At 36.1% G+C, this 19630-nt stretch overlaps 1 protein-coding gene across 1 annotated transcript in view; it reads right to left on the bottom strand.

Annotated features, from left to right (window-relative positions):
• Positions 1 to 19630, bottom strand: part of HERC2 (HECT and RLD domain containing E3 ubiquitin protein ligase 2) — a 242709-nt gene that overhangs the window by 124100 nt on the left and 98979 nt on the right. The window contains 15 exon segments of the mRNA XM_038532568.1: positions 568 to 719; positions 840 to 976; positions 1055 to 1228; positions 1755 to 1888; positions 4682 to 4877; positions 4958 to 5085; positions 5185 to 5317; positions 5594 to 5808; positions 7946 to 8096; positions 9143 to 9246; positions 9919 to 10089; positions 15460 to 15645; positions 16329 to 16484; positions 17672 to 17856; positions 19239 to 19417. Coding sequence (XP_038388496.1) covers positions 568 to 719; positions 840 to 976; positions 1055 to 1228; positions 1755 to 1888; positions 4682 to 4877; positions 4958 to 5085; positions 5185 to 5317; positions 5594 to 5808; positions 7946 to 8096; positions 9143 to 9246; positions 9919 to 10089; positions 15460 to 15645; positions 16329 to 16484; positions 17672 to 17856; positions 19239 to 19417 — 2401 coding nt within the window.

Raw genomic sequence — 19630 nt, 5'->3', positions numbered from 1 at the left:
AACTTATCACACTGCTCCTCTGAATAGCCTTGGTGGCTTATTCATTTCAAATACAACAGTCATATTTCACTTCTCTTCCACAAGACCAATCCTAGCATTTCTCTGCAGGTACTTAAACTACCCAAGAAATTAAGTATTAATATAGGATACAAACTTTAGGGCTTATGGCATCAGTGATACACAAGAAGATTATGTCCTCTGTTGAATTTTGAAAGTTTTGTTTAAAATTTCAGAAAGCTTAAAGCACCTTAATTATTCTCATGTACCTAGAAACAAGTAATACGCTACATATTAACTGAACTGAATTTAAATAAAAGTTTTTTTAAAAAAGATTATTATTCTTCTTTGTCTCTCTGTGTCTGTCATGAATAATTAAAATCTTAAAAAAATTATTATTCTAATGTACAAAGTTATTAGTCTTCTCAAAGAGCAAAAATCAGCATTTGAGAGTTTCTACAACTTATAATTAAGAGCCAAACTGTAAAATAATGCTAATGTGATCACTGACATCACTTCAACAGCATTCTTAATACAGCCCTTTTAAGAAGATGTTTTTTTTTAACTCACCAAGCTCTTTAAATTTGGCATTTGCATCCATCAAAACATTTCGAATATTCTGAACAGCCCAAGCATATAGCTTGCCAAAAGTTACTTCCAGTAGCATCCGATTAAAAGGTGGGATCAAATCCACATCCTTTAAGCAATCTGTAAGAGGTTCCCTTTCAAAGAAAGATAGAGAATATTACTTAGAATATTGCCAGATTTTTAACTTGAATAGAAAAAATGCTTTGTTGCCACAATTTCCCTTAATTAATAAAAAAAATGTTCTGAAGTTTTACCCTATGTCAATCCCCTCAGGAATAAGTCTTTGCCATCCACAGAACATAGCATACTGCACAGATGGAAGTAGGAAATTTTTGGTTGCCAGTTTTAAAATTGTATCTATCCCTTCCAGACGAACTTCTGCTCTCTCCAACTGCAAAATATCAATGTATACAGTTAAGTGTTGTGTGTGTTATCATATGCAGAAAAGAATGTTCTTAGAAAATTTTACCTGTTTTAATAGGCACTTTCTCATTTTTTCCACATCTACTGGCTCCTCTTTAAGGGCAAACTCAGCAATTGTACTGAGGAGTGCAGACTGTGGATAAAGACCTTGAACATTCTGCTTCAACCATTTGTATTTGTGCACACCTGTAACTGTACTCAACAGTGGTTGCCATTTATCCTGACAAAGGAAAACCATTTTCACCATTAGTTTGCTTATTAATATTAACTTGTACTCTAAAACACTTACTCAAATAAAATACAAATACATAGAAGTAGGTTAAAATTAGTAAAATACTTTATATTAAAACGTAATGTATGGCAAAAATAACTATGCCATAAATAGGCTTATAAATGAATTTATAATCTCTATATTTACTTAGTTTGGAATAGACAAAGTTAAATTACCACTCATATTAATAGCCTAAGACCAGGACAGCTTCTGGAGCAAAAAGTACATTCAATGAATGAATGGTAAATGAATAATGATACAATGTACCTCTAAATGTAAAAGGAAACACTTTTCCAGCTATCAGTCTGACCAGGACACCATAAATCAAGTGTGTTCGGTGTGACTGGGGCTGTCATCTATACTTTCAGTAACATGCTACACTCTCTATGAAGAATAAAGTGACAATACTTGTGGGTTCCTTTGTAGGTGCTTTGTTTTTATTTAGCCAGCCTCAAAATCATAGTAAATGCTTTACCTTAGGAGATTTAATTGTAATGGGTCTTTTGTCCACACTTATAGGACTGTGAGGCAAAATGCAAGCTTCTTCTAAATCACTTTCTTCATTTCCAATTTTTTCTTCATCATCAGTAGATTCTGGCTTCTTAGGAACTATGATTAAAAACATCATTAATTATAAAATCATTTAAACATAATTTTAAATTACGATATATTAAATCTGCATAAAGTTAAAGCACCTGAATATTTTACTAAAACAAATATGCAAATATCACTGTCAACTGAAAAGCTAGTAAAAATTATCATTATTTTCACATGACATTCAATAATAATATTGTCATTTCACATCATGAACAGAAAGACAGTAAGAGTGCTATGATAGGGCAGATCCTACGGAAAGGGAAGCCCAGAATCAGCAAACATTTGCTTAAAGAGCCAGATGGTGAATATTTTAGTCTTTGCAGGCCAGTCTATTGCAAATACTCAATCCTGCTGTTGCAGAATGAAAAGCAGCTAATTTTAATCATGGATGCAGGAATTTAAACTTCATATAATTTCCATTTATTAAACTTATTATTCTTTTGATTTAAAAAAAAAATTTAAAATGCAAAACTAGTCTTAGCTCACGGGCAATAGACAGCAAGCAGCAGGCTGCATTTTTCCTCAGACCATAGCTGGCCCACTCTGAACCAGGCAATGACTTCTATCATCACTGTGCAAGTGAATTAACTAGATGTCTTTTACTATGTCAGTCTCTTTAATTAGGGAAATTTCTATTGACTTTGCAATGTGATATGTGCTGTTGCTTCCATATTTTTACTCCCTTTTAAGAATTTTAGTCTATTTCTTCTCAGCATATAATAAACAATGTAATTAATAATATACCTGGGCAGTAAAACACTTAACACAGCAGGTCTAGGTTGCCCAAACCCTACAAATTCCCAAGACTGTCCCTTCAGCACTTGGCCAGCTCCTATGAACTGATGTTCTGCCTGATAAGAGTTTCTGTATACCTGAGGTCTGGGGCCATATGACCACACAGTTTATGCTAACAATGGGACGTATGGTTATTATCTGTTTACACTGTGGATACTTGAGTCTTAAGTAACTAAGAGCAACCATGCAGGCCCATATGTCTATGTGACTGATCCCAATAATAATCCTGAACATCAAGGCTCAGGCGAGCATCCCTGACTGACAGCCCTTCATACATGTGGTCTCTCACTGCTGAGAGAATTAAGCATGGTTCTGTACAGCTCCACTAGAAGCTTAGGCCCAGTTTCCTTTGGATTTCTCTCAATGCACCTTTCCTTTTACTAATTCTAACTTGTATCCTTACAAAGTAATAAACCATAACTATGAGTATAACAGCTCTTCTGAGTCCTATTGAGCCATATATCAGTGAATCATCAAATTTAAGGGTGCTCTTGGTGGCCCTAATACAGCACCAGCAATATTAATCATTTATAAGTTACTTAAATTTCTTAAAAAAAAAAAAAAACCTTCAAACATAACACAACTAAATATTTAAACCCAAAACAAGAAACTTTAAGAGGTAACAATGTGGGCTCAGAATCTGTGGAGGTGAGAGCCGGGTGGTGAGGGCATCATCTTCCCTCACGCTGCAATGGCAGTCTCCTAAGCCTGTGCCTCTGCTCCAAAGATCTCAGAAGCATTCCTACCATGATCTCCTGACCTGGAGCATCTCTCAGATTCAGGCAATTGTTGTGGCTTAACAGTTTGCTCAAGAACAATCAATTCAGGATGGCTTCTAACACAAGCTAATCTTTCATGACATCATTGCTCATGTGCATCAAAAACTCAGTAATTTAAAAAAACTAATTAATATTGTTTAATAAGCTGATCTGTGAATAAATCAGTATAATTCATAAGAATATAATCAGAAATTTCCAGGATGCCTGGTGGCTCAGCAGTTGAGCATCTGCCTTCAGCTCAGGGTGTGATCCCAGGATCTGGGATCAAGTCCCTCATCAGGCTCCCTACAAGAAGCCTGCTTCTCCCACTGCCTGTGTCTCTGCCTCTCTCTCTGTGTGTCTCTCATGAATAAATAAATATTTTTAAAAAAAAAAAAAAAGAAAAAAATAAAAAAAATAAAAAAAATAAAAAAAAGAAAAAAAGAAAAAAAGTTTCTGTAGACATATTTATAATCAACCAAATTCCAAGTATTTTATGTACTTTTATTCAAATTCTGGTCATTTAAGGCAAAAAATCTTTTCCATATCCCAGCAACTACATATCTGCTTCCTGAAAATATTAGTAACTCCTCTTCTAGCTACTTTTATAACAATTCTCCATGTATCGGAATACTCAATACTTCCAAAGAAAAACATTTCTTTACAAGAATGGCAGTATTAACTGAAAAATTAAACACTGCCATATATTTCATTTACCAGGACAAGTGATAAAAAAAAGAATACTTCCTTTTCCCCATCAATTTAACAAAGCTTATAGCATTTACCTTTTTCAGTATCAATTTACTAGTTACCAAATCATAACACCCTCAATCTTAGCATCATTATCTGATATTGGAAAAATAAGCAGTATCTGTTATATTTTTTAAATGCTTTACCTTTTTCTTTTCTTTTTTTTTTAAGATTTTATTTATTTATTCATGAGAGAGAGAGAGAAAGAGGCAGAGACACAGGCAGAGGGAGGAGCAGGCTCCATGCAGGGAGCCTGACACAGGACTCGATCCCGGGACTCCAGGACCACCCTGGGCCAAAGACAGGTGCTGAACCGCTGAGCCACCCAGGGATCCCCAGGATCTGTATATTTAATCATAAATACACATAACAAATATGATGGCAGTCATGAAAATCCACATGTACTGACCAGTAGCGAATAGCTTCACTCAAATCACAGACTCAGTTGTATGGCAGAAAAGCACACACTTTGACAGCACTTACCTGCCTTTTACATTCTTACCTCTCTTCTTCCTTCGTTCTCGAATTATCTTCTGAGCTATCCTCCTCCAACGGGGCAAAGAACTTAACAATTTAAACTTGGACATTATAGAAAGATCATTACAAACTGCAGGTCTCAGTTCATTAAAGAGGAATCTCAAACGTTCGATGACTGGAGCACAGACTTCCTTGTAAGAACGACCCTGTTCTTGATGCGTCTACAAAGTTAAACATGAAAAGATACCAAATATTTTACCAACTATCTGCGGAGCACAGAAGAGAATAAAAATGTACTTACCTTAATGAGTGAACATTTTGCTTGGTAGACAACTCTACAAACATCCACTACTGATTTAGGCAATGTTCTGTGCTTTACTTGCTCTATACCAAGTGTTCCTGCATGAACTAAAGATAATGCCACGTGACCTACAAAAGATATTTTAAACAAGGGGCAAGGTAAGAATGAATGCATATTGCATGTCAGTCAAAAAATTTATAGTATAGCTAAGATATCAAGCTTCATACCTAAATCTTCATGCTTTAAAAGGCAACATAAGAGTAAGCGGCCAACCTCTTCCACAGGATGCTCAGGAGGAAATGTGATTGGTGTGGTCAAGTGGCACTGCCTACAGTACCTTTCTATTTGACACAAAAAGTCCTGTAATGGAAACAGCTGGAGGTAACTTCAGAGCTACCCTAACATGCCATTACGAATTCCAAACTACATGCCACAATTTCTGATATACTCGCAATCAGCAATGCTTCTGAAACATCACTGGCATATTGTACCAAACCAGCCTCTTACCTCAAAAATCAGCCCCACAAATAATATGTAAATAAAGTCTGTGCTAAGAAAAAAGAAGTCTGTGCTAAGCCAACCAAAAAACATAAAGGTATTCACACATCAAAGTTCTAAAGTAAACGAAGGCCTCACCTTCACATTGTGATCCTGTATGTTATTATCAGCAATAGCTTGCAGGAAGGCCTGAGAATGGTCACCCAGAGCCCGTCTGTCGGAGCAGAGTCGGGACTTGCTGGCAGGAGTGCCCCCAGGAGAACTACAATGGTCCTCGTCTTTCTCCTCATTATAGCTATAGTGGATCTGGCTGGTCTGTAGGCCTCCAGAGAAGATGGATGACTGAAGCCACTCTAGAAAATACATATGCAAACATTAAAAAGAAACTTGAGTGTGCACTATTCAGAAATAAATATTGAAATAAAAGATAAAGAACTGAATAGCTGATTTAGGAGGAGAAATTCAGCATCACCCATATTAAAGAGTCATATTATCTATCATATTTACAGAAACTAGCTTATACTTCCCTGTATCTGTATGAAAACAGTTCCGGTTCTTCACTACACTGTAAGCATGGTGTCAGAACACAGTAGTTCCAGTCCAACATCTACTCGGACACTTGGTCAAGCATGGAGCTGACAGGTACCACAAATACTGTGTGAAGACTGGGACTTTGCATTTTAACAGGGAGAGCAGCATTTGGGGAACACTTATACAAGTAATCATTCAACTTGAACTGGGATAACTGTATGCTACAAAGTACTATAGTGGGCACAACAGTGGTCAGCAGCAAAACCTCCACTATTCGAAGATTCAGTAAAAAATTTGCTGTGGAAGTGACAACTGAGCTGAGATTTAGATAAAGACAAAAACACTGAGCATCCAGGTAGGAAAACAGCACGTGAGAAGGGATCTACAAAGACAGTCAGGGCAAGCCATATTTCCCTAGAGCATAATCTAGTAATAAAAATGGCAGACTGCTAAACATACAACATGGGATCTTAGTAAGAGAGATCCTTGGGAGATCGGAAATCCAGTCGACTATAAAGGAGACCTGTGTAGAGCATGGCCAGACTCTAAGAACATGCTATCCCTCAGTGCAAATATGAGTGCTCATTCTAACTGCTATAATAACTGGAGTAAAGAAAGGTTGATCAAAAAAGTGAAGTCAGTTTGTACATTGCTACAAGTCTTTTTCAATGACCTGTGCTATCAAAATAATCCTCCAAAACCCAAGCAATTAAATCTGGGATGTACTCAACATTCTTTTAATGGAAATTTAGCGATTAGAGCATTCACAAACATTCTCCAAAGTGCCACATTAATTCTAAAACACAAATCTGATGATGACCTTCCCTAGATCTCTACATTTAAAACTCTTTCTAATCACTCAAAAATACTGCTCTAAAGGTGGCTTCTGATGCCCTAGAGTAGGTTAGGCCCTCATTCACTAGAGCCCATAGCATCTTCTGTTCTTTACTCTGACTCTTCTCATTTCCCACCCTCTTTGCTGATTTAGAAGAAGCCTATCTTCCCCACAGTACTACAAGTCTTTGAGGGAGAGGATGAGTCCATTCCCCGCCACCCCCAAAGGCTCTACAAGCAGAACATCCAGCATGCACACCAAGGCTTGCTCCAGAAGGCTGAGCTGACCAGGTACCATGGCTATCACTGCCCACTAGCCTTCTCTCCTGACGGTACACATACACGAATAACTAGAAGCCCCACTTTTCTCAACAATGTCCCTCACACACGTGTTTCTGCCCATAAGGTTCATACAGCCAGTTTGCTGCGACTCCAATTTCATGATTCTTCCACCTCTGATGTGGCTTTCCTCCCCATCAGAACCAGTTATAAATGTCTCCATTTTATCCTCTACCACACTGCGTACTGATCTATGATAATATCTGGCTCATCATCACATAAAAAGCACCTAAAGGCAGAGATATGTTTAATTCCATGCCTAATGCATTGAGCACCTCATATGGTAACTCGTAAGTTACTCAACAGATACTTGCTGAATAGCTGGTAGATTGAGAAATGTACAAATACACAAAGAGAACTTTAATCCACCTTAAATGGAGAAATTTTTTCACTTAAGGTGATTAAAAAGGTTACGATCCCAAAATGTATTTGAGTCTAGTAAAAACACAATTCTAAAACAGAATGCCATTACCAACAGAAATAACCAATCCATATCACATAGAAACGACAGCCCAGTTAAGCCCATCTGTCACAGGAAGCAAAAGTCAGAGCACACATAGCACAATCTTCCAATGCACCTGTTAGCTTCCCCGGCTGTCACATGTCACAGGTCATGAGAGCAAATGAAAGCCACTAACAGCTATTTCTATTTACTTGGCTTAGTCTCTTAATCTCACTATCTTATTTTTACTCACCAACAACTGTGCTGATTCTTCTTCTCCTATTCTAAATGGCACTTACAGCTCAGCTAAAGTAGCTGTTAGCAGAAAGCAAAATTTTTCTTACTGGCACATTCGATCTCGACTGGAGACAGTGGTGTGCTCATAGCCAAATAGGAAGCATGTAATCCGAGAAGCAGGCCCAGATTCCTCTCTGTGTCTATTAGAGGTGAAGAGAGACTTCCCAGATCTGGTATGGTAACAACTTCTTGGTCAGGCTTGGAAAGATAAATTTCATTAGGAGTCTGAGAAAATAGGGTTAATTAAAAACATAAAACCAAAAAGAGCAACAGCTAATATCCCTAAACAAGACAAACTTTCATCAGGAAGAGAAGCAGATGCTCTGGACACTCTCCTTCTATATCCTATTATAGTGAGCTCATGCTGCTGCCAAAATAACAGAAGATATAAACCACACACACCCTACAAAGCAGACAGTAAACAGTTCTACTGGTGATAAAATCAAAGCTCATATAAACAAATTAACTAGAGAATTCCTTACAAAGTCAAAAAGAAGTTTCCAGAGTGACTGTAACAATACTTCAGAACATATACTGAATTGTTACATGCATAAATAACCCCCCAAAAGCCAAAAATATAACAAGAATTGCTGTGCGTAGTGAACTATGACCACATATGCAGAGGAAATAAATTTATGCTAACAAAAAGGAAACCCAATTAGAAAAGTGTTCAAATGAAAATAAACTCTGTCATTCGTATTAGATGATAATTTATAATCTTCCCCTTCATGAAAGCATTAAGTGGCACTTAATAAATTTTATTACTTCTGGATTCATACCTGGAAAACCAATCCCAATATATAAATTCCAAAGCTCAAGCATATGTAGGACATACTTCTATTCTAAAGAGTTATGCTACTAGATAGCTCTTCCCAAAAAAACCTAACCAAGATAATAAGGCATTTCAAATTTCTACATAAGTTTACAATGAAATTGTAAAGACCAAAGGTTACCTTCTTTTTTATGTGTGGAAAAGTGTCCACCTTTACAACAAATTAACAATTTTTGAAATGGTTTTTCAAGACCAATACTTCGTAAATCTTAACATGAAAAAATGTAAATTCATTTACAAAGAAATCTCTAAAGATCTTCATATGTTCATATGTGTCACTTAATGACATCCATCCCCCACATCAAAAGGCCCAGCTATCAGTACTTCAGGGCAAAAACCACCTATCACAGATATACGGAGAGGATCTCTCTCCCCTGACATCCATGATGAGGCCTACTGCACACAGCCTCACCTCCAGATACTGGCCAACACAGAAGGCATGCATCGACTCCCGAGTGTCCTCAAACTGCAAAGCAGCTTCCAAAGCTACCACTGGGTCTTCCCCTGCAAACTGAGCTAAAGCAAAAAAGAACAAAAGCAGTATTACTTCAATGCTATTTGCCCAGATACCTGCATTAGAAATGTCTAGTAGGAGGGGCTCCTGGGAGGCTCAGTCAGTTAAGTGTCTGCCTTTGGCTCATATCAGGATCCCAGAGTCCTGGGATCAAATCCCATGTTTGGGCAAGTCTCTGCTCAGCGGGGAGCCTGCTTCTCCCTCTCCCTCTGCTGCTACCTCTTTATTCTGTCAAATAAATAAATAAAATCTTTAGGAAGCAAGGAAAGGACGGAGGGAGGGAAGGAGGGAGGGAAGACAGAAAGAAAAAGAGGAAGGAAGGAAGGAAGGAAGGAAGGTCGGTCAAGTAGGAAATAGATAAGGCAGGTTAACTTCAAAGTGAGGGTTATCAAAGTATAATGATCTTTCTCTCTCCCCCAAAGCTGCATGGGCCAACTCAGGACTTGAAACAAGTTCCAACAAGTATTGAAAAAAACACAAACAAAAAATGCACAATGATGAGAAATTCTTCAAATGTGCTTGAATTTACTGATAGGACAGACATCAGAGTTACCAGCAGATTAAAATGTATAGAGGCTGGAGCAAAACTCAACTAATCACTTAAAAGCCAAATGCTCTGCTCAAAATGGTACATGTTACAACTTTTAACCATGAAGTGGAAAGTGAAGCCTTACCAAGAATACTATTTCCTGTTAATGACTGTGTCTGGAAGTCCTTTATATCATACACTTTCCCATCGATCACAGTCCAGAAGCCTCCATCTTTATTGTGGTTCTCCAAATCAGCTTTGCGTATCTGTGTCACCTCCTCATTATTTCTACAGTTCTGACCTGTAAAAAAAGACTCTGTATATACAGAAACCAAAATCAATGAATCAATAGATAAAACAATCAGAACAAATCATGCAAAAGAACTATAAATGGAAACAGACAAATCCATAACCATAATGGCTATGGGTTTAACTATAACTAATACCACAAGCAAAAATGCACTGAAGATATGTAACAATTTATAAAACAAATACCAAAAACAACATCACCTGAGTAGCATGAATTGCAAATCTGACCATACACCAGGCAATGAAATAAATCTTAAAAATTTCAAAGGAATAAAGTTAGAGTATGTGCACTGACTATAATGCAGTTAAATTACAAATAAGTAACAAAAATAAAAATTCTCTACAAATTTGAAAATTATGAAACATAAATCATCCAAAATTCCCAGAAAAAAATGACTATGGAAAAAAATGCAATGAACAATAATAAAAATACTATAGAACAACACTTATATAGCTAAATAAATGTTTGAGGGCATTTATACCTTTAAGAATATATGATAGGAAAAAAGAAAAGCTAAAAACTTAGTGAATATCAAATCAATAAAATTTTATGAGCTCATAATGATACAAAAGAAGAAAAATGAAAAGAGACAATATGAAGGAAGGAAAGGAGGGATTGAGGAAGAAAAGGGAGGGAGGGAGGATACCTCATTGGTCACCTTTGCAAGCACTAGGACACCAACTCAATATTTGAGAAATGATAAGGGGAGATGATTGAGGAGGGGAATCCAGTTAGGATCATGTCCTAAGCTGTGCAAATTGTGAGAGCAAGGCTGCTAGGGGATATTATAGAGGTAAGACTATATATATGAACTCCCTGGTCCATGGGAACAGAACTGAAGGTGGGGTCACCCTGAATCACAGGCCTCAGAAGCAATGAAACAAGAAGCACACATCATGACCTCAGACACACTCTAACCAAAACTGAACCCAAATCTGTACTCAAATCTCATCAACCCTATACATATAACCAGCTATTTAGGGAGAGTATAACCAATAGACATTAGACCAAAAGAAGAGAGAGCAATCAACCAAAATCATGATATGTATAATTCTCCAGAACAAATGCCCTGGTTCTTTGACAAATAAATAGTATGACCAAAGAGGAGAGAAGGCCTAGAGTTATACCATTAAAGGAAATAGAGAATGGAAGGGTATCAACCAACTGTAACATGCAAAACATGTTTAGATCTTGACTCTAAATTAAAAAAAAAAACACACACACCAACAAAAAGGCATTTTTAGATAATGCAGGAAAATTGAACATGGATTACATGTTACACTGAAGAATCATTAATTTTGGACAGAATAACATTATGGTTTCATCACCAAAAAAAGTTCTGATCATTAACAGGTAGTACCTGTCAAAATGTTTTAAAGAGATATGCTTAAGATGATTCAATCATTCATGCAATCAATCAATAAGATAAGTGCAGGAGAGGTTGGTAATGGTAAACCCAGGTTAATTAGCCTATTCTCCCTACTATCTGTGTTTTCATTTCTTTAAAAGTTAGAAAAACATCAGATTAAACCCTAAGAAAGAAGAAATAATAAAGACCGGTGTGGCACCTGCATAAAGACAGACATTTAGGTCAATGGAACAAAATACACAGCTCAGACATAAATCCTCATATATATGGTCAAATGATTTCAGACAAGAGTACCACAACCATTCAATGGAGAAAGGACAATCTTTCCTACAAATGGAGCTAGGAAGACTGAATATCCAACTACAAATAAATCAAGTTGGACACTTACTTTACACTATATACAAACAATAACAAAATAGATCAAAGAGCTAAAGAGTTAAAACTATAAAACATCAAACTCTTAGGGAAAAATAAAACAGGAGAAAACTTTTATAACATAGGACTTGGCAATGATTTCTTGGATAAGACACCAAAAGCATAGGGAACAAAAGAAAAAACAGGTAAGTTGGACTTTATCAAAATTAAACATCACAGGACACCATCAACAAATTGAAAAAGCAATCCACACAGAGAAGAAATAGGTGTAAATTATATGTATCCAGAATATATAACAAACTATAACCAACTCCTACAACTCAACAACCACAAAATCTGATTCAAAAATTGGAAAATCATTTGAATAGACATTTCTCCAAAATATGCAAATGGTCAATAGGCACAAGAAGAGATATACATCACTAACCATTAAGGAAAATCACATCAAAACTACAATGTGACACCACTTCATCCCATTAGGATGGCTATTAACAACAAAACAAAAAAACAAATGTTGGCAAGGATGTGAAAAATTAGAACCCTTCCTTGTACCCTGCTTATAGGAATGTAAAATGGAATAGAACTATAGAACACATCATGGTGGGGTTCTTCAAAAAGTTAAACATAGAATTACCATATAACTCAGCAATTCCACTGTCGGCTACATATCCAAAAGCAATGAAAGCACGGATTCAAATAGATGTTTGCATGCCTATATTCATAGCAGCGTTAGTCACAGCAGCCAAAAAGTGGAAACAACCCAAGTGTCAAATGGCAGCCAATGATGAGTACAGTTACAGGTGTGCACAAATACAAATGGTTGAAGCAAAATATATCCACAGTCTGCACTCCTCAGTACAATTGCTGAGTTTGCCCTTAAAGAGGAGCCAGTAGATGTGGAAAACATGAGAAAGTGCCTATTAAAACAGGTAAAATTTTCTAAGAACATTCTTTTCTGCATATGATAACACACACAACACTTAACTGTATACATTGGTATTTTGCAGTTGGAGAGAGCAGAGATTCATCTGGAAGGGATAGATACAATTTTAAAACAATTTTAAGGGATAGATACAATTTTAAAACTGGCAACCAAAAATTTCAACCAAGGATGAACCTTGAAGACATGCTAAGTAAAATAAACCAATTACCAAAAAACAAATACTATATGATTCCACTTGTATGACCTACCTAGAGTAATGCAATTCATGTATTCAAGTTGAATGGTGGTTGCCAGGGCTGAGGGGGAGTAGAGAATGGGAAGTTAGTGTTTAATAGGTATAGAATTTCAATTGAGGGGAGATGAAAACGTTTTGAAGCTGGATGGTGGTGATGGTTGCACAATAACATAAGTATCTAAAGCCAGAGAACTGAAAACTTTTTTAAAATGGTTAAAATAAATTTCGTTAGGTATATTTTATCATAGTTTAAAAAGGGGGGGGTTTCCTCTACCTCCCACCCTCAAATCAAAAGAAATTGTTCATAAAGAACACTACAGATCAAGATGATTATCTTGCAAATTCTACCAATCTTATACATACCCTCCTAAAAAAAGAAGAGCATAACTCTAACAGACTAACACAACCGCCTTACCAAAACTTACATAACTCTATTATGTTTTTGTACTATCAGATCCATCAGAAAGTTTCTCCCAACTAGCTAACATTCTCAACTGACAGATCATAAACGAATTGAGAGGCTGCATGGGAAGCTCCCATGTTCCTAATTTACAGCTTCTTTGTTAGTGAAGGAGTGGTGATTATAAGCAACCTACATAGCATTAAAAAGAAATAAAACTGCAATTCACAAATACAGATGCAAAATGTCGGGGAAAAAAAAAACAAACCAATAATGTATATTAATATGACCAATATAACCTAGGTAGTTTTATTCCCAAAATGGAAAAAACTGATTTAATTTTTGAAAAATCAATAATTCGTCCCTGGTTCGATCCCGGGTTTCAGCACACACACACACACAAATCAATAATTCACATATTAATAGAAAAAAAGAGGAAAAGTTAAATGATCATTGAGATGCAGAAAAGCATTTGATGCAATCTAATATCCAATCACAACTAAAACCTCTACGTAAAGCAGAATAAAAGAGAACATCCTTAATATTTAAAGGTTTCTACAAAGAAAACCCTTAACAAACTTCATACTTCATGTACAAAATTTGGAAAGCTTTTCTTCTGTTCCTAAGAACAAGGCAAGGTTGCCCACTATCCCATTTCCATTCAACAATTCACTAGAGGGTGCTATCAAAGTGCAAGAAATCAAAGAGGGAAGCTGCAAGATCAGAAACAGACAGAGGCAGTCAACTTATTTAGACAAAAGTGGTACTCCCAAAGAGTGATCAAGGACAGTCCTTTCACCCAAAAGTGCTAGTATGATGACCCCATGGACAAAAGACCTACGGAAAAAATAACATTTGACCTCTTGGCAACGAAGTGGAACGGTGAAAACTCTCATATTCTATAGAGATGAAAATCAGCACAATCACTATGGAAACCTGGCATTTGTACTAAAGCATACCCTATAAACTACCATGAAATAGACATAAGAATGTTTAAACAACTAAATTGTTAAGGGGTACATGCCTGTCTGATAAAATGGTCAAGAGAAGCAGCAGACCAATGACCACACAAGATCAGAGAGGGGAATCTTTCAGAAGACAAAAAGCAGTTTTGATGTGTAGGATGGTCCCGCCAACATTCAACTTCTTAATCTGGATGGATGTTAAATTATTTTCTCTATGATCAATCACAGCATTGTTCTCTGTACTTTTGAGTATGTGTTTTATTTCATGCACACAAAAAATGTCTTTAAATTAATGAGTTTAAACTGCTAATCAGATTAAATGCCCTCAACCATACTGAGTATAGAGACAAAAGTAACATTTAAATTCACAAAAGTAGAAGAATGGTACTAAAAATATTAGTGATATAAAAAGTTAAAAACTATGCTTGACATTCTAATGTTATTTTCTTCAGCACAGTTGTTACTTCTTACTTGAAGCTCCCATGTTACAATATGACAGTTTATAATGGGAGAAGAAAAAGCCCACATTCCTTGAGCTTTCCTATAAAATAAAAGTTGAACCAAAAAATTGAATTTAATTCTATGAGTCCAGAAAGTCAGAACCATACATATGGTAAAGCAGACTTAGGTTCAAAAATGTCAAAGCTAGAAACTTTGAAAAAACAAGTTCTATTCTAATTTGGTAAGCACTATAGACCAAGTGCTCAGCTGACTATGGGAATTCCATAACTCTGTAACGTCAGATAGAATGAGTTCAGAAAGTCATCCCACACTGATGTTTGCCTCCCAAGCTGAGCCATATCTAATCACTTCCGACAGTACCTTCTGGAGACACCACTCAAGAAAGGGCTTTCCAGAACTTTCTAAAATAGTCCATTTCACAAAGTAACAACCATTATTAAGAAAAAAATCTTCCTTAAATATAACTTAAATCTCTTCTGATTTGAATTATCTTCATTTTCCACTTATACGACCATCAGTGAAAATGGCAAAAATTGGTCTCTCTGTGAAGTACTCTAAAAAGGCAGGAATAGGCTAGCTAAGATAGAACTCTCCTGAATGGAAGTTCTGTAAGCTAAGCAGCCATACCCATGATGCCAGGCCAAGCTAACTCTTCATGGTCATCCCTTTCTTTCCCTGGTGCCAGCTGGTTGAACCGATCCAGATGTTCTAAAAGGCCACCCAGCAGAGGGACAGCTCCAGCCTCCTGCATGACACCAGCATTTTTACTGAGCAGAAGCACTATAGAAACTACTAGCTCTGGAAGGAGAACACCTACATTTTAAAAGAAAGAAAAAAAAAAGCATTAAGATCTAAATAAAGCATGTATCCTACAAAACTACTTTTAAGCTCACACAATTCTAATAAATCACAAAATAAGGAATGCTTGTCTCTTAGCACATCTCTACAAGATTATTTTATCTTTCATTTTGAAAGAATAGATAAAATATCAAATGGAACCCTGAGTTACAAGAATGCTTTTCAAAAACACTATTTCAACATAGAAGTATTAACTAGAGTTTTATATTCAGAAAACTGTTTCCAGAAAACTAAGTTTATTATCAGGAAAAAAAAGCACTCAATAATAATGCTCTACTGTCATAGAATTAACTAACATATTAAGCAACACTGGAATTTAATAAGGTCCTGAAAGGGGCAACTAATTTTTATGCTGCTGAAATAAAATTAGATAATTATTAGTGACCTCATTATTAAAATGTTAATAATGGTGATATAACTCTAAATCACTAATAACATTTATACAGTGATACAACTCCTGCAGCAGGTTACTTAACAAATGAATTGTCAGCAAGTGAAAAAACAAAAGAAAAAAGGCCAATAGTATTAGAAAATGTATGGGGCAAAGGCATGCAGGTTTATCAGAAAAGGATAAATTTTAAGTCTACTCAATCTATGAAAATAAACACATATCTGAAGGTAGGATATAAAAAAGGTACCAGTGAAGTCCCCTTCCACAATGCAGGCCACCTCTGCAAAGTGTCGCCAGCTGGTAGAAGCAATGCTGGCTGCCACAGGCAGTATATCACCAATGTGTGTGCACAAAAGGGCTGTGTACTTCTTCAGTAAAGAACCGACACCCATAAGCTCATGACCTTCAAGAAAGATTTAAAATTTTTCATTTTTACCATTAAAATTTACTTTGTAAATAAACTGCATTGATTACTCTTTCACCTTCATCTATACATCTTTTACCTATAATAATAATCTCAAACAGAAGCTTAACCCTTAATCCCTGGCTCTTTTTATATCACATAGTATGAGAAACAGTGAATTTGGTTATGTCAATTTTTATACACTGTACTACCTAGAAACTTTGGGTATAAATACTAAAGTATAGGGGCACCTAGGTGGCTCAGTAGTTGAGCATCTGCCTTTGACTTAGGTCATGATCTGGGGTCCTGGGATCAAGCCCTGCAGGAACGCTGCAAGAAGACTGCTTCGCCCCCTCTGCCTAAGCCTCTGCCTCTCTCTCTGTGTATTTCATGAATACATAAAATCTTTAAAAAAAAAAAAAAGTATAAACGTTGTATAAAAACTAAAGTCATAATTTATATAGTTAAAATCTTATATCCAATATAAATGTCATCAAAATTCAAGTCTTAACACTTGCAAATTACTCCCAATGAACAACATTAGGCATTTTTCAATCTTATAAAATCTTTCAACTTTTCTTCCTAAATGGCTCTTAATGACTCTTCAGTCCTTGTGACTTTATGTCTTTGAAATGGGCACCTCTTTAGACGTAAGTTCACTTATATCAACCTGAAATTTTCTATCATCTACAAATGCCTAACTCTTTCAGGAACTAAGATATTTTAAAATATACTATCTATAAAAATATTAACAAAAGCAGCAGACCTTTCCATCCTTGACAGAGAAAGCCAACTTACAGAGAGCCACCTACTACTTTTGGAGCTTATGGAAAGTACTCTACTCTATGTCATACACAGAGCTGAGCCCTTACGTATCATCCTATTTTAATTCTCATAGACATCCTCTGATGTTATTTCATTCCATAAGTGAGCAACCTACACCCTCCAGGAGACTTACTTAGTCTCATGTCCAGCAGCTAATAAACCAGTGCTATAACTGAGACCCACCCTTCCTCCAATGATGATTCATTCCACATATTACACTTACCTACCTGAAGTCGCCCCAAATTGGTACATTTAACAGTATAAGAACTACATTTCTGGGAAGGTAGAATAGAATAGGGATGTCAAAAAGCCTACATCAGAAAGCAAAATACACAAAGACATTTTAATTTTAAGCAACTTACTAGAAATATCTGAGGTCTGACCAATACTTTCTCCTGGATAAAGTTTACTGATAAGAAGGCGCTGAAAGCGCAGCAACAAATCCAATGAAGCAGTTCTTTCACGACTATGTTGCTCAAAGTCTAGACATGATGAAATCCGACGAGCAACATCTTTCAATCTGGCTACTGTCTGAGAAGCAATGTTCCTATGCAGGGGAAAGAGGATTGCAAAATTAAAATTATATCTGTTTAAAAAAGCTATTAAGAAATCACAACATAAACTAAAATCAGAAATACAGATCATACACTCAGATGACCTACAGCTGGCTTCCTTCCTCAAATATGTGTTAGATGTGTCTGCAATAAAGACAACCTCAGTCAAAACTGAGCAGAGAAGACAGAAGTTACAAAAGATATAATGATGCCCTTTGCTTTACAAATGTGCTCCTAAAAGCTGTGTGGAATGGTCCAAAATGATAGAAAATTTCTGAACAGACCATTGGGGGGCGGTGGGGGTGTGGGAAACTGTGTCATTATTTTTGTCCAAAGCTGCATTTTACATATAGATGTGACACTCTTAAAGACAAGATTCACTTATCATTTATGCATCTGCCTAACAAGTCAATGAGGTAATGATACAGTTTAAAAAATAATAATTATCATGATTTTCATTTGCATCTATTGCTTACTCATGAGAATAAGAATCTTTTCCTGTTTATCTCATAAACTCCAATTTTCTCTTGTGTGAAAATCTTTAAAATCTCTAGTTCTACCTCACATACTCTAACCTATCCTTTCATCTGTAATTTAAAAGTCTGTTCTTAAAACAGTGGAGGTTCTTCAAAAAGTTAAAAATAGAACTACCAGCAATCACACTACTGGGTATTTACCCAAAGAATACAAAAACACTAATTCAAAGGGATATGTGCACCCTATGTTTATAGCAACATTATTTACAATAGCTACATTATGGAAGTAGCTCAAAAGTCCATCAATGATGAATAGATAAAGAAGATGTGGCATATACACACAATACTGATTCAGCCATAAAAAAAAAAAAAAAAAAGGAAAAGAAATCTTGCCATTTGCAATGACATGAATGGCACTAGAGAAAATAACAAAGCAAAATAAGTCAGACAGAAAAAGACAAATACTGTATGATTTCACCCATATGTGGAATTTAAGAAACAAAACAAATGAGTGGAGGGGGAAATAAGGAGAGACAAATAAAAAAACAGACTCTTAATTACAGAGAACAAACTTGATGGTTACCAGAGGGGATGGGGGCAGGGTGATGGGTTAAATCGGTGATAGAAATTAAACAGTATACTTGTGATGAGCACAGGGTAGTTTATAAAACTGCTGAATTACCTTATTTTACACCTGAAACTAAGAACACTGTATATTAACTAACTAGAATTAAAATAAAAACTCAAAAAAAGTCTGCTCTTTACCCCAAAACCTATTTTAGATAAATTTCAGAGTATTTCCTCACCTCCCAAACACATTTTTCAGATCCTAGTGCTAGATCTCACTATTTTACTGTGAAAACCAATAATCCTGTAAAAATATATCTAATACTATTTACCTAAGAAGCTGTTGTATGAGCTGAACCAAAGGCAAACACTGTTTTCCAGAAGATTCATAGATCCCTGTATTAATAAGATCTTTATCCAATGGAGTCCTACTTCTGTGAAATGTTGAGGCACTGGCTTCTTGTTCATCAATTTCTTTTTCCTTCTGTGCTTCTTTTTTGGCTTCTATATCCTGTAATTCATAAAATAGAAACTGGTTACCAGTTATCTTAGCAGCAAGGGTGAAAGCACCATGAGCTAAGCCCTGATCTCCCAGCCTAGATATCCCAGCCTCTGTGCACTAACTCACAAACCACCCGATGACACTGGCCCATCCCAGCTTGTCTGAAATCCCATTATTCAGGTGCTCAGCTTCTAAACCGACTATCCTACAAATCCAACGTCC

This window comes from Canis lupus, chromosome 3 (assembly GCF_011100685.1).
Source record: "Canis lupus familiaris isolate Mischka breed German Shepherd chromosome 3, alternate assembly UU_Cfam_GSD_1.0, whole genome shotgun sequence".
NCBI classification, from domain to species: Eukaryota; Metazoa; Chordata; class Mammalia; order Carnivora; family Canidae; genus Canis; species Canis lupus.
This window is presented reverse-complemented; position numbering and strand designations above follow the sequence as displayed.